The following is a 19,349-nucleotide window of genomic DNA, read 5'->3' as shown; positions in this document are numbered from 1 at the left end:
TTGCAGGGCCACATTTTGGATTTGTAGGTACTTGGAGGGCCTTAGAAAAAATAGTTAATGTCTTATTAAAGAAATGACAATTTTTGCATGAGGTAAAACTCTTTATAGTTTATAAATCTTTCCTTTTGGCTAAGTCTTAATAATAATATTGTAATTTATAGCTAAAGAGACATAATGATAAAGAAACTGTTTTATTTTACTTTTGTGATTATGATAAACATACCGAGGGCCTCAAAATAGACGGGCCGCATGTGGCCCCTGGGCCACGTGTTTGAGATCACTGCTCATAGCTAAAGAGACATAATGATCAAGAAACTGTTTTATTTTACTTTTGTGATTATGATAAACATACCGAGGGCCTCAAAATAGACGGGCCGCATGTGGCCCCTGGGCCACGTGTTTGAGATCACTGCTCTAAGCAGAGCACACAAGCAATTGCTTATAGATTCTAGGAGCATCACTCGCAGATTTCACATGGTCACTCACAAAAAAACTTGCAAATCTGAAAAATTGTTGGTTTTTAGAACTTGTTTCTCACACGGAAAACATTTTGAGAACTTGTTGCTCGTGTGAGAAAAAATTTGAACGCGCTCAGCCAGTCCTGAGATGGGCTTCTGAGCGAGGTCTTTTTTTCTTCTTTATTGCCATTTATTACTATAATTTTATGATTCTTTTATGTTTAGGATTTATGATTTTGGTGTTTTGTGGTATTTTGTTTGTACCATGGGGATGATAATTCAAAGCAATTTAACCAGCCAGAAACAACTCCTGGCCAGTTAAATCACCTGTTTGGGGTTTATGACTAATTTTCAGCAGCACTTAATTCAAAATAACTGATTAGCACTGAAATGGAAAATGGCTTTTTAGGGGGCAGAGTCAGCACTTGGCCAGTTAAGTGCTGATATTCAGCACTTAACTGGCCAAGATAACCGCATAAAAGTCAGTCCAATCTTTTTGCAGTAACCCATGGCTGGTACAGTGCCAAATATTGCATTTAAAATGGCTATGTTAGCCAGCTCCAGAAACTCAGAAATTCAGTGCTGGTGCCCAGACGTGGCCTGGCATTGAATTTTCAGGTTTAATGACAGCTGCAACCAGGAAAATGCTGATTGCTGCTGGCTGAATTGTATCAAATCTTATTTCTTTCCAAACCAACAGAAGATGGACTTGTAAACATCTCTGGGGGCAAAGCAGATTCTGAGTCAGCATGGGTTCATCCGAGGAAGGTCATGCCTCACCAATTTGCTGCATTTCTTTGAAGGTGTGACTAAACGTGGATAAAGGAGATCTGGTTTATGTAGTATATGAGATTTCCAGAAAGCTTTTTGATAGTTCCTCATGAGAGGCTCCTGAGAAAATTAGAGTCATGGGATAGGAGGCGATGTTTTGTTGTGATTAGGACTTGGTTATTGGACAGCAAATAGAATGTAGAGTTAAATGACTATTTTTCTTGATGGAGGGATCTGTACTGGAACCGGTGCTACTTACCGTATACACTCGAATATAAGTCGATCTGAATATTAGTCAAGACCCCCGTTTTTCCTCCCAAAAAGGAGGAAAAAAAAAAATGGTTGACTCGAATATAAGATGGGGGCTTAATAGTCAAGTGCCATGCCCTGCCAGGATCTGCACCCAGTGTCCCCTCTATCACACCCTCCCCTGCCTGGTTCTGCACTTAGCCCTCTTCCCTCCCTGCCCTGCCAGACTCTGAACCCAGCCCCCTTCCCTCCCAGGCTCTGCACCATGTTCCACCTACCTTCCTGCCCTGTAACCTCTTCCCTGTACCCTTGAATTGCTTCCCATAACACATGTAACATTACCATTGCTAATCTATCCAATTTAACCTCAGCAGAACAGAAGCAGTTTTTGGGTCTTAAAAAAGCCACTCCCGGTTTCCTTTGCCAAGATCCTAGAGACAGCTTGCCGCTCTTATTCTTTATTGCTCAGGATATCTTCAGAGGGTATCTGCCCCTTTCCAGCCTCAGAGAACAAACCACCTACTGGATAACTCCAATGCTGTACTCTCCAGGTCTTGAGCTGCTTCCTGGCTGAGGTGCAGACATCCATGAAAGGGAATTGTGGTCTGTCTTAACAACCTCCCAAAACCCCCTCCTGTCCCAGCCCATACTAATTATTTTTTACCCCTCCCCTCCCCACCTACTTTTTCCCTGGTGGTCCAGTGGTATATCCTGCGATCAGCGGCGCACCCGGGCTGGCACACGCAGGAGTGCGGTTTTGGAGCTCCCGCCCGGCCCTACGCAGCTCTCTGAACAGCTGTCGGGAGAACCGGCGGCACCTTTTCAGTGAGCGGCACAGGGTGGGGCAGGAGCTCCAAAAGCTCACTCTTGCGCATGCCTGCACGGGTGCGCCACTGGCTTCTGACCACTGACATCGGCAGGAGGGGTTCAGCGTGGGATATACCGCTGGATCACCAGGGAAAAGGTACGTGGGGGAGGGGTAAAAAATAGTTTGGGCTGGGACGGGAGATGGAAGGGATCCCTCCTTTCCCGGCCTAACAGCAGGCCTGCAGCAAGTCGGGGAGGGTGTCGGGTGGTCACTGGGTAATCATTTTTGGGCCATTTTTTGACCCAAAAATCTCATCCTATATTCAAGTATATACAGTAATATATTTATAAATAATCTGGAAATTGTAATAACAAGTGAGGTGATTAAATTTGCAGATGACACTAAACTGCAAGAGATGGAAACATGCCTGGCACACGCGCAGAAGAGTTTTCACAGTAAAGTTATAAGTCTCCAAGTTAAAAAAAAAAAGACAAATTGAAAAGCTTTTATTTAAAGGCACAGAAAAGCTGTGCCAATGTGTGCTTCTATTCTAGACTTCTTTATTTAATTCCACACTATTCTCACAATAGATTCTAGGCAGATAACAATTAAAAAAATATATTGTGTCTATACAAAATTATTCATTTAACAATCATTAAAAATAAAAAGTTTTTAACAATTTTCTAAAGATGTAATAAGAAGAAACTTTTCTTAGTGCAGTTAGAAGATCTTTCCAAAACTTTATTCCTATAACTCCAAAGATTTGTTCATCAAAGTTTTCAAATGACCATACAAACTTATAGAACAGCCAAGCCTCAATGACTGTTTATACCAGGAGGTAGCTTTATTTATTGGGAAAGTTGTATATGCTTCTCCCTCTGTATTCGCGGTTTTGGCAGTTGCGGTTTCAATTATTCATGGTTTTTAGCTTGCTGGCTCCTCCCCCCCCAAATTATATCAGCTTGCATAGAGAAATTGCTGATTCCAAGTGTTTACAGAGAAAATCGCTGATTCCCGTCACTTTCTTCACTGTGTTTTGCCTGTCCTTCAGGAACAGGCCAGGTCTCATAAGAACATAAGCCGTGCCTCTGCTGGGTCAGACCAGAGGTCCATCATGCCCAGCAGTCCGCTCAAGCGGCGGCCCATCAGGTCCAGAACCTGTATGTAACCCTCTATCTATACCCTTCTAAACCCTTTTCCTTCAGAAAATTGTCCAATCCCTTCTTGAACTCCGGTATCGTACCCTGTCCTATCACGCCCTCTGGAAGCGCATTTCAGATGTCCACCACCCATTGGGTGAAGAAGAACTTCCTAGCATTGGTTCTGAATCTGTCCCCTTTTAATTTTTCCAAATGCCTTCTAGTTCTTATAGTTTTCGAAAGTTTGAAGAATCTGTCCCTCTCCACTTTCTCCATGTTATTTGTGGTTTCACGATATTCACGATGGTTTTTAATAGAAAACGGTGAATAACATGAAAAAGTTATTTGCGGTTTTTCTGTATTCGTGGGTCTGTTAATCCCCTATCACAGCAAATATGGAGGGAGAAGTGTACTTCATTAAACCTTCTGGTCACATTCCCTGCAGCAATTTATATATAAGTATAACCAATTTAAAATTTACTCTCTTGTCAATCTTCAACCAATGTAATTGATTCAGAAGAGGAGTAAACCGGTCATTTTTTTTTTTTTTTGCTTTAAAAATCAAATGTACAGCTGTATTTTGAAGCAATTTCAGCCTATTTTTAAAAATTCAGTCTAACACCACAATATAAAGAATTGCAATAATCCAACTGAGAAAGTACGATTGCTCTTACCACCGTTTGAAAACTCTCTAAAGATAAAGTAATGTTTTGCCCATAATTGGCGCAAACGAAAAAGACTCTCTTTACCAATGCATTGATTTGATTCTCAAATGTCAAACCACAATCTAAATAATTCCCCAAACCCTAGAATTTTCTTCTGTCATAAGAATTTCTCCAGTACTCAGTAGTATTTTCTGACCAATAAACGCACTTGGATTACCAAAACAGATTAATTTACCCCCTCCCTCCTTTTTTACAAGGCTGGCGAGAGTTCCTATGAATGTTGGCAGCAGTGCAGAGCATTCAGTGCGCCAGTCTGAGCTAAAAAATGCTATTGTGGTTTTGTAAAAAAGGGGGGGTAGTTTTTTGTTTATTCAACTGTAAGAAATTATTAGCTATCCAATTATCCACTAATATAATTAGCTTTTCTACAAATTTCAGTGCTTTCTCCAGATTATCCAATGCTGGACTTAAGATAAAAGTATCATCAACATAAGATAAAATAAAAATGCCTTAATTTGAGGCAAGATGGCGTCGTAGTGGAAGGACGCTCTGAGTTCTCCTCCTGCTAGAAACCTTTTTCTTCTCTTAATAGCTCTCTGAGGGAAATTCGTTATGCCGAAGAGACGAGGCAGGGTCGCTGCTTCATCCCGACAGCCGGAACCCACTTTAACGAGGCAAGGACTTCTCACAAGCTTCTACACATCCTCACCTTGGGGCGATCCTGCTGAGCCAGACGCAAAGTAAGCGTCGGCACTAGGAAGCGAGATTTCGCTTAGTCCCGCGGGACCTGCACCTCCCTTGCATCCGCGAGAGAGGGTAACTTCAGCAGCAATGTCAGCATTGGACTCTCTGCTGCCCCCGGAGCTATCGGGCTTGCCGTCTTCACCAGAACTCGTGGCTGTGAGATCTTCAATCAATGGAGTTCCAGCGGAGAGAGGGGAATTACCAACACTACAGCCCCTTGTTAGACCCACTGAGGTTACTTTGGACATTATTTGGACTGCGTTAGATTCCCTTTACAAGGTATGTCTGGGAACTTTCCTCTTGTTCAGACTCAATCATTGAGGTTAGAGAAATTTGAAGAGGATTTGAAGTCCCAGTGAGAAAAAGGTAATTCCTTAGAACAGTCAGTGCAGGGAATAAAATCTACTACTGGAATCATCCTGCAGGATAAACTTTTGATGTTGAGAAAAATAGACAATCTTGAAAATGATACTAAAATTGAATTTGACTATTAAATTTCCCTAAGACACTGACTATGACACCAAAAGAAACTTTTTATAAGTTTCTCAAAGAAGTTTCCACATATCCCGATAATGGACTGCCTCCTCTACATAAAATTTATTTTTTGCCAGTTTCTCCAAAAAAGCCTTCCTCTTCTGATTCTGAGGTTATTCCTCAGATAATGACAGCTGGTCCACTGGATATATCAAATATACTGGAGAACACTCAAGAGGAAGTCATTTTGTGTTCAACGCTTCTTGTAACATTTGTATTTCATCAAGATAAAGAAGCACTCCACCTATTTTTTAGGCTGAAGGAAGTCCATTTTTTGAATAGTAAAATTTCGATGTTTGCAGATGTATCAAGAACTACACAGACAAGAAGGAAAAGAATCCTGGAAATGAAAGATAGCGTGAAAGAATTGGGAGCAAAATTTCAATTGCAATATCCATGTAAATGTATGATCTATCTCAGGGGTCTCAAAGTCCCACCTTGAGGATCGCAATCCAGTCGGGTTTTCAGGATTTCCCCAATGAATATGCATGAGATCTATGTGCATGCACTGCTTTCAATGCATATTCATTGGGGAAATCCTGAAAACCCGACTGGATTGTGGCCCTCAAGGAGGGACTTTGAGATCCCTGATCTATCTGGATCATAATTCCTATATATTTTATGAGCCCTCCCAGTTACAATTTTTCTTAGAAGGGAAAGGGGGTAACAATGCAGATTTCCAAGAATGAACCTTAGTACAGAAGTCACTATTTTTCCTAATAACTTTTTGTTTATAATATCATTCCTTCTGATTGTCTCTCTCCATAATGAGGTCTATAACAAGAGTATCGATGCAGTGTAAGAAACTGTTGATTTATTTGTTTATAATTTCTTATTATTTTAATGTTTTAATGTTTAATACTCTTGTATCTCTTCAATATGTATTTTATTGAAATATGTTCAAAATGATAAATTAAAAAATAAAAAAAAGCCTTCACTTGTCAACCTTTCACTCAAAGAGCTCATATGCAAATTAAAAAACATGACACCTGCATACAAGAGTTCTTCTGCGAATGTGCCAAACTCATTCTCCCCTCTTGCTTTTACTTTTTTTTTTTTTTTTTTTTACAGTGCATCGGTGAGCTAGTTTTCTGCATTGTTTCAATGTATGGGGTGTGCGATGTTTGCTTTAGCATGGGAATTCTGAGCATCAGCCCCTTATATTGTAAACCCTCTTGGAACAGGGAAATACCTCCTGGACATGAATGTAACTCAAGTTGAGCTACAACTGAAAAAGGCTAAACCCAACATCCCTTTCCTTTTTCAGACTGATAAGATGGCAGTTGATGATGGTAGGCTTGCAGGTCCTTGGTAAATACCCATGTCTCAGTCTGTTGTATGCACAAGAGCCCAGCAAGTCTCTCTATCCTGAGGAATTACTCCTGGGGAAATTGTGAGCTACTGCGCAATGCAGAATTCTGTGTAATCTTCTTTCTAGCTGCCTCTCTTCCGCCATGCACTTTCAGTGGCTTCAATGTGGCACGAGGAAAGCTGCCCAGCAACACATCAAGCTGCTTCCTGATCCTCTGTCACCTTGGTCCCTAGTGGTTCCTGCCACATGGCCTTATAGGGGGCTAGAGGAACAGGAAGGGACTGGAGGTTGGGGCTAGAAAAGATGAATGGAGTGAGAGGCCTGGTGCAAGAAAGGGGCTATAAAATAAACAAAAGTGGATGATGCATGTGGGGGGGACTGGATAAAAGTTGACTGAGTATGTGTGTGCAGGGAGAGGGGCTGGAATAAAGATGAATGGGATGAGTGGGGGCTGGAAAAGTTGTGTGGGTATGTGTGTGAGCGTGCCATGGGAATGGGGTGGAGCAGGGGTGAGCAACTCTGGTTCTCGAGGGCCAGAATCCAGTCAGGTTTTCAGGATTTCCCCAATGAATATGCATTGAAAGCAGTGTATGCCAAATAGATCTCATGCATATTCATTGATGAAAACCTGAAAACCCGACTGGATTCTGGCCCTCGAGGACTGGAGTTGCCTACCCCTGGGGTGGAGGTATAAGAAAGGAATTAGAGATGAGTGGCGCTCTGTCTAAGCGGGGGAGAATCTCTGCTCCCTCTTTCTGCCCTTCCCAGCCCTGGAAGGGAATACTCCCTCTGTGGAACTTGCTTGTGGTATTAACAGAAATTAGTTCTTGTGTAGGACATAGATATATTTTGATTGATTTCACCTGAGAGGAGCAATTCCCATAACTAACTCCTGTACTTTCAGATCACGGAGCAATAGACGGGCCTTTGCTTCTTTAGGAAACTACTGTGGCAGTGTGTGTGAGTGTGTGTGTGTGTGGGGGGTGGTATTTCATGCCTAGGCGAGATGCCAACGTTATAATGGGGAAATTCTGTACAAGAAAATTGCAAATAGAGTGTGCAGAATTTTCAACGTTTTGGGCAGAATTCCCCTTGGGAGTAAGTTGTGAATTATTTCAAAGTAGGTTATGGTGTGATTTCAGGAATATTCTTTTTTTTTGTTATTTATTTATAAATTTCAAATTAACAAATCAAGATAAATCTTGTACAGAAAGTGATTACAACAAAAGAACAAAGAGAAACCTCATAAATTTACATAGAAACCAAATTTTGTATAATCTCTCAAGTCCACCATATGATCCATGATGTAAAATAAACGGAATTAACAAAGAAATATTAATTAAAGATAACTGGTACGTGGTTAACTGATGTTCAGGCGTCTAATATCTTGAAGCCCTCATTCTTTCCCCTTATCCAGGCGGGACAAGGAGAGAAGGGCTGTCAACTGGTTTGGCTCAAAGAAAACATATTTCTGAGAATTATATTGAACTATACATTTGCAGGGATGACGAAGATAGAAAGTTCCCCCAAGAGCCAAAACTCCAGGTTTTAATAATAGAAACTCCTTTCTACGTCTTTGTGTATCTCTTGCCAAATCTGGGAACATCTGTATCTTTAAATCAAGAAACTTTTTCTCTTTATTTTTGAAGAATAGATTTCAGGAATATTCTGTAATGAAACGTTCTGTTTTATTCGCCAAGAAAAATAATCCACATAGAGTAAGAGAGAACCATCCCAAAGTATTGTTAACCAGTCTGATCTTATACAGCAGTAGCTGCCGGAAAAGTGTGCATCTTTAAAGTGTTGCATGGTGTATCTTCATTTTATAACCAGTAAGAGAAGCCAACAAATGTGTTCACTGGGTGGGACAGGTCATGTATTGATCAGGAAGAGCTAGTTCAGATCTCTGACCATCATCTCTATGTGATTTCTCTAGGGTCCTCTTCACCTATGAAGGTAACAGCAATGACATCAGGCTGGCCGGCACTGGAGGTGAGTGCGCCATCTGAGGACAATCCTCTCCCCATCTCTCCTTCCCTCTTACCTTCCTCTGGGGACAAATCTCTCCCTCTATCTCCTTCCACTCTTACCCTCTTTCTGTTCCTCACACTGGAGGTAAGGGGCTCCTTCTGGGGGACAACACTCTCCATATCTCCCCTTCCTTCTTACCCTCTCTCACACTGGAAGTGAGTGTTCCTTCTGGGAGTAATCCTCTCCCTGTCTCTCATCCCCTCTCATACTGGAGGCAAGTGATCCGTTTGACGGAGAAATCCCCCCCCTCGCGCCCCCCCCCCACACACACACACACTGTGTTTCCCTCTCTTTTCCTTGTACTAGAGGTGAGTGATGTTCTTTCAAATGGGGGAGAATCCCTGCTCACTTTCTGCCTTCCCAACACTGGAGGGGAGTATTCCCTGTGTGGAACTTGCTTGTGGCATTAACAGAAATTAGTGGTTGTGCAGGAGATAGATGTATATTGACTATTTTCATGTGAGGGGAGCAGTTCCCAAAACTAACTCCTGAATTTTCAGATCACGGAGCAGTGTACAGACCTTTGTTCACTTAGGATCGATGTGACTGAAACATTAATCCACTGTGTAAATCCTGGGTGCTGTCTGTATATTTTAATATAAATATATATATTGCTCTATCCCATTTATTTTTTTAACTATCTCTGTTTAGCAGAATAGTTATAGGGGTGGAAGGGTAGAGAACAGGCTACTGGGCTTGATGGACCATTGGTCTAACCCAGTAAGGCTATTCTTATGTTCTAGGATGAAATCTGTAGAGCTGAGCTGAGTAAGATTTGGAGGATATAATGTGGCTGCAATGGTAGTAGAGACTAGAGCAGTGTCTCGCAAGCTTTCTGGCCGGCGGCACACTAAATCCAGTGCCCTGGCCAGAAGGCACCCGGAAGTGTGTAGATGGCAATGTGATGATGTCATGCGGAGGGATCCGGGGAGAGGAGGAGAGACGCCAGCCAGGAGGAGAGTCTTCTGTGCCTGCTGACTTCCAGTAGGACGTGCCTCTCGCTGCAAGAGGCATATCCTGTAGGAAGTCAGCCAGCGTGGATGACTTTCCTCCTTGCCAGTGTGTCATGGCACACCTGAAATCGCAGGAGGCACACAGTTTGCAATAGACTGCTGTAGAAGGATGGAGGAAAGGTTATAAGGTGGTACCATTGAAGTCTCTAGGGAGAATAACATGATTTGGAGGATGACTGCTTGGCTATGGGGATATTTTGACAGGGATTCAAGAAGGACTAGGTCTTCTGGAAACTTTGAGATTCTTTTCTTCCTGCTTTAGATTGTGGCCTGGAGGAGCTGGTGGATGAACTGAACAGTGGGAAGGTGATGTATGCTTTTTGCCGAGTGAAAGACCCAAACTCTGGTCTGCCCAAATATGTCCTCATTAATTGGGTGAGTATAGTAAATGGAAACTCAGTAAACACTTGTTGGACAAATGAGCTAAGCAGTATTTTATTAGCTAAATTTTCACCCTGATTACTAGCATAATGGTTAGAAGGGCAGCAGCCCACATACAGCTCATACACTTCTCCCTCAGTATTCGCGGTTTCAGCAATCACGGTTTCGATTATTCATGGTTTTTAGCTTGCTGGCTCCTCCCCCCCCCAATTATATCAGCTTGCATGGAGAAATTTCTGATTCCGAGCATTTACAGAGAAAATCGCTGATTCCCAGCACTATCTTCATCATGTTTTGCTTCTCCTTCAGGAACAGGCCAGGTCTCCCACCACGTTATTCGCGGTTTCACCATATTCACAATGGTTTTTAATAGAAACAGTGAATAACATATGAAAAAGTTAATTGTGGTTTTTCTGTATTCGCGGGTCTGTTAATCCCCTATCACAGCGAATACGGAGGGAGAAGTGTAGTCTTCCCCTATAAACAGCTCATCTTTTTTTTTTAACTTTATTTAAGGCAGCTTGAAACACGATACAAGCACAAGTAGCATGACACGTTACACACACATCAAAGAGTACAGAATCAAAGCGTGTCCGAACAATAATAGAGGAAGTCATCCGGTGACAGAGAACACCAGCCTCAAGCAAACCCCTTAGCATCATTGGTCACTGACCTGACAGAGGCAGAGCGCTTGAAAATATAATATAAATGTTCAGAATAACACCTCTTAAATGATATCTATGTCTTCTTTTCATTAAATCCAGGGAGAATGATGAATTAGGGGAGAGGACAGGTGAGATAGGGATGTGTGGTCTTATGGCTTGAAGAGGAGAGCATGAGTCAGGAGGAAAATCCTCTGAGTCGAGATTTGTTGCAGGGCTGCATGACATAGAAGTGGAAATGCATGTTAGAGTGGGCCATATTAAGTGTAAAATTACTGGAACTAAAAGAAGATTCTCAAGACCAGATTAGAAAATTCCACGATAGGAGTGAACCACTTACTCTGTTAGCCAACCTGAGTGTTGTATTCCAGTCTTGCTGAACTTAATTCCCATCTTGGTAGTCTTCAGTTAAGGCTCATAAGTGCCATTGACTCGTGTTCGAGTCTGAGTGACTTGATGAACATCATCAAGCTTTCATGGCAGTATGTTAGGTGTGTTAGGATAGGAGTTTAAAAAAAAAAAAAGACTGACAGGAATTTTGAAGCATTGCAATTGGTGGGTAAGTATCTGCTTTGTTTTGAGGAGATCAGAAAGGAATATCTGTTTCAGATGTGGCTTCTTGTTTTTTACAGACTGGCGAGGGGGTGAAGGATGCCAGAAAGGGTGTTTGTGCCAATCACGTCAGCACCATTGCAAACTTCTTAAAGGTATAGTGTGTGGTTCTCAGCTTATAGTACAGTAGTAGATGAGGGCCGGTGCAAACAGGTTTATTGCCTTGGGCCATCACACTACAGGCGACCCCCAAGCTTATCTAAAGCTGCAGAAGAAACAGTCTGCTGGTGGGCTTTGCCCCCTTCTCACCACACTGTTTAACACTGGTTCTGAAGATGGCAGATAAAGACCATCATGCGGAAAGAATATTTATTCTTTCTTTGTTCTGCACTCATCACAGTACAGGTGTTGTACAGTTTCACAGGGTCCTTGCACATAAAACTTGTGTGACTTCCTAAGGGTGTCACAGTAAGCAGTATGGGTTGAGTTTGAACCTAGCTGTGTAGGTGTTTTAGCTTAGTGATAGCTCAGTAATGAGCACAGCAAACTGTTCTACTGTGACACCACTAGTTCCAGCCAATCAGGAAACCATATTTTTTCCCTCTCCTAGAATGCATAGTATTATTACCAGTGCTTTTTCCAGGAAGACTGCTGTACTCACTCTATTGGCAAAATATCTTACTCTCTTCTAGGCCTGGATGGATTTGGGCCTCAGCCTACATATTGAGTGAGAGAGGTTTTAAGTGTTCCTGAATATTAAGGCAGATCCAAAACTGTGCATCCCACTGTCTGCCCCATTAGATGTTACAGTTATGCTTCCCATTCAGGAAGCTGTTTTTCAAGTCTGGTGATCTGTATAGGCCTACAATAGGCTTGGTAGTATTGGCCCAACCACCCATTTCTACAGCTTTCACAGTGCAATAGAGAATGTGATATAACAGCCTTTTACTTCTGTTATAGAAAGGCTCCAGCATGTCATTGAGAATACTTAGAGCAGTGACTCCCAAAATTTTTCAGTTCAAGGCACCCTTTGTGTGTCAGTAATTTTTTCACAGCGCCCCTAAGTCAAAAGAAATACCTCTCCTGTACTTAAGTTGTTGTATAGTCTTATATTGTCCAAAATGTTTTCCCTTGTGAATGTTGGCTTGTAACCCGTTCTGAGCTACTGGGAGGACAGGATAGAAATAGAAATAAATAAATAAATAATAGCTCCCTCCCCCCCATGGTCTGTTATCTCCTCTCCCCTCCCTCTCTCCCTCCAATGTCTGGCATTTCTCTCCTCGCTTTTCCTTCCCTTCTTTCTTTTCATCTCCAATCTGGTATCTTTCTCCTCTCCTTCCTTTCTCTCTCCCCTGTGATCTGCCATCTCTCTTTCCTCTCTTCTCCTCTACCTTCCCTTCCTTTTTCTTTACTTCCCCCGTCTGGCTTCCTTCCTCCCCTCCTCCGCTCCGATTTGGCGGTGTTCTCAGTAACCCCTCCTGATAGGGCATTTCTCTACAGGATCTGGTACCTCTCTCCCCCTTCCTTATGCTACAGCTTGTGACTTTCAGGCTGCCAGCAGCTTAAACACACTGCTTTCAATGACCCAGAAGCTTTCTCCTCTGCTTCAGCTTCCTGTCCCTGCAGAGGCAGGATATTGCAGAACAGGGAAGGCTTCCAGGTTATTGAAAGCAGCACATTTAAGCTGCCGGTGGCCTGAAGATTGTAAGTTACAGCATGGGGAAGGGAGAGAGGTTTCCCGCCGGGGGAAGGAAGGTAGGGTGCCAGGCTAGCAGCTCATTTGCATCTTCTCCCCAGGGTGCCACAGCACACAGTTGGGAAACACTGACTTAGAGATTGTCAGAAATATAAATCTGCTCCTTCATAGCCTAATCCAGCCTGTTTCAAAAATGCTTTGTGGTGATAGAGCACAGGTTGGAAGGATATGGGAAACTGTACAGAGCAGCCTGATAGAGAATTCTTCTGTGGTGGGATAGCTGTTTTTGGTAATGGTGCAAACACTGCTTCTGTGCCCATGTAGAGCTCTGTGTGTAGTCTGGGATCTGTCCCATACTTCTAGTCCTGGTTTGCAAAGAGACTTGAGAGCTTCTCTTCTGAACAGGGACATATTAAGAAGAGTGGCACTGTGTTTAGACTTGTGTTATGATGCAGGATAGAAAAATTGTTTCTTCGCAGGTTGTTATAAGGAGGTAGTACCTACCCAGGCCCAAGATACTTATTTACAGTGTCTCTATATTAATTCTTATGTTGGAAAATAAAATGCAGTAAAAGTTTAAGGTACCAAAGCCTTAAAATGTATTAATAGCAGTGGTTTCACTTGGCTTATTAGAAAAACCTTTTTTTTATGTTTAATTTTATTTTTATACCTGGACAAACACAATCTGTAAATTGTTACAAAATCTGCAATATAAACTAGAGCAGTTCTACACACTAACAAACCAAGACCTCCACATTGTTTCTTCACGGTGGTCTATAACATAAACAGATTCCCCAATCCCCCCACTCCATTGTTACATGTTCAAAATCAGGCTATGTGACAGTTTCTTGATAGTCTCCACTTTATAGGAGTTCCTCAAGTTTTAACCACTATATATTTAATTTTCAATAAAGTAAACACTTCATTTCTCCTTAGAAAAACCTTTTAATAAGAGCTATAAAAAGATAGATACTACAAGAATTTAAAAATAAAATTGAATAGGATCAACCCCCAATTAAATAAATAAATATGTTTCCAAGATGCCATGTAAACCACTGCCACTGTTTACATTTTTAAGGTTTTGCTTTATTTTATCTTGCGTTCTGTTCCTCCGTCTGTTTGGTTTCCTTTATTCTCTATTAATACGTTTTCTAAGAATATTAAGAGGAGAGGCATCACAGCCTGCCTGGAATCCAAGATAAAGGTGAAGGAAAGCACGGTGATTATCTGGTGTGATCTGGCCTGGCCTTGAGAGACAGGGCCCAACTGGAAAATGCAGCTGAGATTCCAGTGCATTTCAAGCTGTGCCTTTTCTCTCCAGGTGTGTACTTTCCAGCAGATATCCACTGATCTGTTTCTTTTCCCCACACTCCCCACAGGGCGCCCATGTGACAGTCAACGCCAGGGCAGAGGAGGATGTGGAGCCTGAGGCCATTATGGAGAAAGTTGCGAAGGCATCAGGAGCCAACTACAATTTCCATAAAGAGACCAGCAAGTTCCAGGATTCTGGCCCCCAGGGACCTGTGGTGAGTTCTGCTTAGGAGATAGGGACGGACTCTGCGCACTTTGCTGACCATGACCCCAGATCAATATGAAATTTGGTTATGTTTGTGTTAGATTGTTTTTTGTGATGGTGATGGGGTCATTGAGGCAGTCCTGTGTTAGCTGCTCCTCAATCAAAGTCATAGGGCCTCTTCTCCAAAATTCTGCATGGTCCTAGCAAGTGCTTGTATCAAATGCAGTTCCAAGTACAACATGCCAGAGTGAGCATTTCCTTCTTCAAGGATAATAATATCAGTCACCAAGTGTATGTAGCTGCCTGCTGTCATCTTTATGAGAAAATGACCTATGAAAAGCTAGAAGATATGTGGACTTTGGCCTTGAATTAATTAATGGCTGATGACATTTAATGTGAGAAAGTGCAAAGTGATGCATGGGGGAATGAGAAGCCTAAACTATAGCTGTGTGATGCACATTAGAAGTCACTGCCCAAGAAAAGGATCTAGGTGTCATCATTGATAGTACATTGAAACTTTCAGCTTAGTGTGTGGCGGCAGCTAAGAAAGAAAATAGAATGTTAGGAATTATCAGGAAAGGAATGGCGAACAAAACTGAAAATGTTGTAATGTCTTTGTATTGCTCCATGGTATGATCGCACCTTGAATACTGTGTGCAGTTCTGAAAACCGCATTTAAAAAAAGATGTATTGGAATTAGAAAAGGTACAGAAAAGGGTGACAAAAATGATAAAGGGGATAGGATGACTCCCTTTGAGGAATAGCTAAAGCAGCTAGAACTTTTCGGTTTGGAGAAGAGACTGCTCAGGGGAGATACAATAGAGATCTAAAAAAATACTGAGTGGAGTGGAACAGGTAGATGTGAATCACTTGTTTAATTTCCAAAAATACTAGAACTAGGGGGTGTGCAATGAAGCTACTAAATAGTAAATTTAAAACAAACGAGAGAAAATATTTCTTAATGTGTAATTAAACTCTGGAATTTGTTGCCAGAGAATGTGTTGAAAGCAATTAGTTTAACGGGGTTTAAAAAAAGGTTTGGGTAATTTCCTAAAAGAAAAGTCCATAAGCTATTATTAAGATGGAATTGGGAAAATGCACTACTTATTTCTAGGATAAGTAGTATAAAATCTGTTTTACTCTTTTGGGATCTTGTCAGGTACTTGTGACCTGGATTGGCCACTGTTGGAAACAGGGTACTGGGCTTGATGGAACCTCAGTCTGTCCCAGTATGGCAACTCTTATATTCTTATGTTCTAGTTCCTAGGACGGTTCTAAGTATAAATGAGAAATGCTGTGCTGATGTTGACAAAAAAAGTCAGACACCTCTCTTGTTCTGTTCTCTTCTCCTCTAGGGATCTGTCTATCAGAAGACAAATGCTGTGTCTGAGATCAAAGGAGTTGGCAAAGATACCTTCTGGGCAAAGGCTGAAGTGAGTGCTTCAACATTCAACTGGATTGTGCATTGCACTCCCTCTAGTGGCACAAGAAAAGAAATACAGCTGGTGGAGCTGTTTGCCCAGTCCTGTAACACCCTGATGGTTTTAATGAATATGCATTATCTATAATTACATTACATTACATTACATTAGGGATTTCTATTCCGCCATTACCTTGAATATGCATTGAGGGGTTTTGCATGTTAGCCTTCTTTTTAGATCCAATATATGTAAATATATTGTGTCTGTATACCTATGCCTATCCCCTGAACCATCCACTCCTACAGGTGACAAGTTTTCTGTCCCTGTGGCCATCACCTGAGATAACAAATTCTCTTTAGTGTGAGAGAAATTTCCAGAACTGATTTAACACTGGCCTTAAATTCTAGCTTGATTCAATGCTAGTGCTTTTTACATATTGCTGGTGTCCTTTCTTCTTCTGCAGAAAGATGAGGAGAACCGGCGTTTGGAAGAAAAACGGCGAATAGAAGAGGAGCGCCATCGTTTGGACAGAGAGCGTCGTGAGAGTGATCAGAAGGAGGCTGAGGAACGGGAAAAGCGATTTAAGGAACGAGCCAATCAGATTGATGCACAGAAGTAAGTAGCAAGGGTAGGCAAGGCACAGATATTGAACCATTCCAACTAGCTCTGTATGAGCTGAGTGGTGTGGTCCTCATGCTGTCCCATGAGTCTTGTAACAAAATGTTCTGGGATGCAAACTGCTCTTGTTGAGATGCACTGAAAGTTCTTGTGATCTTGGAAAGCTGTCAGAAATAATGACAGTCAGATTTTGATGCATAAAGAAATGAGCGTGAGAAATCATTATTGGTTTGCTCATATAACCAAGGTTTCTGCTTCTGGTTTCCTGCAGGAAGTTTCAGCAGCAACAGGAAATTGTCAGTAGAGAAAAAGAGAAGCAACAGTGGGTAAGGGATTTTCTTTTCTTAATGATTAATAATGTCCTTTTCTTTTCGGATTTTTTTTTTTTAATTCTTTGTTATTGATGTACTGAAAAAAGGACCTGAATGACAGTCCTGGGGGACAGCAGAGCAGTAGCTCCTGGTTCTTTCTCCTTGTCTGCCGTATGGGAGATTTTGTCCATCAGGAGTTACATAAACAAGCACAACCTAACAATGTGGAGGATATGTGGTCGACTCCGAAGTCCACCCTACACGAAGCAACAAACCACTACATAAGAACAATAAGTAAACATAGGAGGAACAAAAGACCCCAATGGTTCAGTGCAGAAATTTCGGACCTTGTTAAAAAGAAAAAAGAAGCATTTATCACCTACAAACATCTAGGCAAACGAGAGGCGAAAAAAGACTATATAGACAGATCTAAGGCTGTCAAAATAGCAGTCAGAGAGGCCAAACTCCGAATGGAAGAAGATCTAGCACGGAACATTAAGAAAGGGGATAAATCCTTCTTCAGCTATATCAGTCACAGGAAAAGAAACAAAGATGGATAGAATGCCTGAAGAAATCGGACGGTAGCCATGTAGAATCAGATTCTGCCAAGGCAGAATTACTAAACAAATACTTCTGCTCAGTCTTCACCTGTGAAGCGCCGGGAGCTGGTCCACAGCTTCAGACGGGAGACAGCAAGAAGGACCCGTTTCAAGACTTCGAGTTTACACCCAGTAGCGTCTACTATGAACTATCAAGACTCAAAGTAAATAAAGCCATGGGACCGGACAACCTACATCCCAGAGTGCTCAGGGAACTGAGAGAAGTCCTGGCAGAACCATTATCTGTTCTTTTCAATTTTTCCCTACGCACAGGAAGAGTCCCCTTGGACTGGAAAACCGCCAACGTTATCCCACTCCACAAAAAGGGCTGCAGGACAGAGACAGACAGGACAGGACAGAGACAGAGACCAGTGAGTCTCACGTCTATAGTATGCAAGCTCATGGAAACACTGATCAAACGAAATCTTGACATAATCCTAGACGAGGAAAACCTACGAGATCCCCACCAGCACGGATTCACCCAGGGCAGATCCTGCCAATCGAACCTGATTAGTTTTTTTGACTGCTGTTACTAGACAACTAGACTCTGGGGAGGCACTGGATGTGGTATATTTAGACTTCAGTAAAGCTTTTGATAGCGTCCCACACCGAAGGTTATTGAACAAGCTGAAATCGATGGGATTAGGGGACACTCTAACTACATGGGTTGAGGATTGGCTGAGTGATAGACTTCAGAGGATCAAGCGTGATCAGTGGAGTGCCGCAGGGCTCGGTCTTGGACCCGAGTCTATTCAACTTATTCATAAGAGATATGACCCAAGGACTTAGAGGAAAGGTATCACTGTTCGCTGATGACGCTAAACTTTGCAACATAGTAGGTAAAAGCATTTTGCCTGATAATATGACGCAGGATCTAATGCTGCTGGAACAGTGGTCAGCAACATGGCAACTAGGCTTCAATGCTAAAAAGTGTAAGGTAATGCACCTGGGTAAGAGAAACCCGCACAGAACTTACATACTAAATGGTGAGACCTTGGCCAGGACCACGACGGAACGATCTAGGGGTGATCATTAGTGATGACATGAAGGCTGCCAAGCAAGTGGAGAAAGCTTCCTCCAGGGCAAAGCAAATGATGAGTTGTATCCGTAGAGGTTTTGTCAGCAGGAGACCTGAAGTCATGATGCCGCTATACAGGTCCATGGTGAGGCCTCACTTGGAATATTGTGTTCAATTCTGGAGACCACACTACCGGAAGGATGTGCTGAGAATCGAGTCGGTTCAATGAATGGCCACTAGGATGGTCTTGGGGCTCAAGGATCTCACGTATGAAGAAAGACTGAATAAACTGAGGCTGTACTCACTTGAGGAACGAAGAGAGAGGGGAGACATGATTGAAACGTTTAAGTACATCACGGGCTGTATCGAGTCGGAAGAAGATATCTTCTACCTCATGGGACCCTCGACCACCAGGGGGCATCCGCTGAAAATCAGGGGAGGGAAGTTCCATAGCGACTCCAGAAAATACTTCTTCACTGAAAGAGTGGTGGATCATTGGAACAGACTCCCACTGCAGGTAATTGAGGCCAACAGCGTGTCAGATTTTAAGAGAAAATGGGATATTCACATGGGATCCCTAAGGGAGTGAAACCAGGGGGCGGGTATTTGGAATGGGCAGACTTGGTGGGCTATAGCCCTTTTCTGCCGTCTTTTTCTATGTTTCTATGTATATGAACACTGCTCTGTAGGGGAGAGAGGATGTTGCTCTCCACACTGTTGCACCGATTAGGCTGTGTCTAGAGATTAGCAGCCAGGACATCCCCTGTGTTAGAGAATGACACAGGGACAAATTTTTCTCCGTCCTCGCAGAAACTCAATTTTCCCATCCCAGCGAGTTTTGTCACTGTCTC

The 19,349-nt window shown here is 42.4% G+C and overlaps 1 protein-coding gene across 2 annotated transcripts in view; it reads left to right on the top strand.

The window, feature by feature from the left end:
- Window positions 1-19,349, top strand: part of DBNL (drebrin like) — an 83,829-nt gene that overhangs the window by 24,617 nt on the left and 39,863 nt on the right. For both annotated transcript variants that reach the window (XM_033949076.1, XM_033949077.1), the window contains exons 2-8: window positions 8,617-8,672; window positions 9,987-10,099; window positions 11,400-11,474; window positions 14,395-14,541; window positions 15,887-15,964; window positions 16,416-16,567; window positions 16,842-16,896. In XM_033949076.1, the coding sequence (XP_033804967.1) occupies window positions 8,617-8,672; window positions 9,987-10,099; window positions 11,400-11,474; window positions 14,395-14,541; window positions 15,887-15,964; window positions 16,416-16,567; window positions 16,842-16,896 (676 nt within the window). The remainder of the gene's footprint in view (window positions 1-8,616; window positions 8,673-9,986; window positions 10,100-11,399; window positions 11,475-14,394; window positions 14,542-15,886; window positions 15,965-16,415; window positions 16,568-16,841; window positions 16,897-19,349) is intronic.

This window comes from Geotrypetes seraphini, chromosome 6 (genome assembly GCF_902459505.1).
Source record: "Geotrypetes seraphini chromosome 6, aGeoSer1.1, whole genome shotgun sequence".
Classification (NCBI taxonomy): domain Eukaryota; kingdom Metazoa; phylum Chordata; class Amphibia; order Gymnophiona; family Dermophiidae; genus Geotrypetes; species Geotrypetes seraphini.
This window is presented reverse-complemented; position numbering and strand designations above follow the sequence as displayed.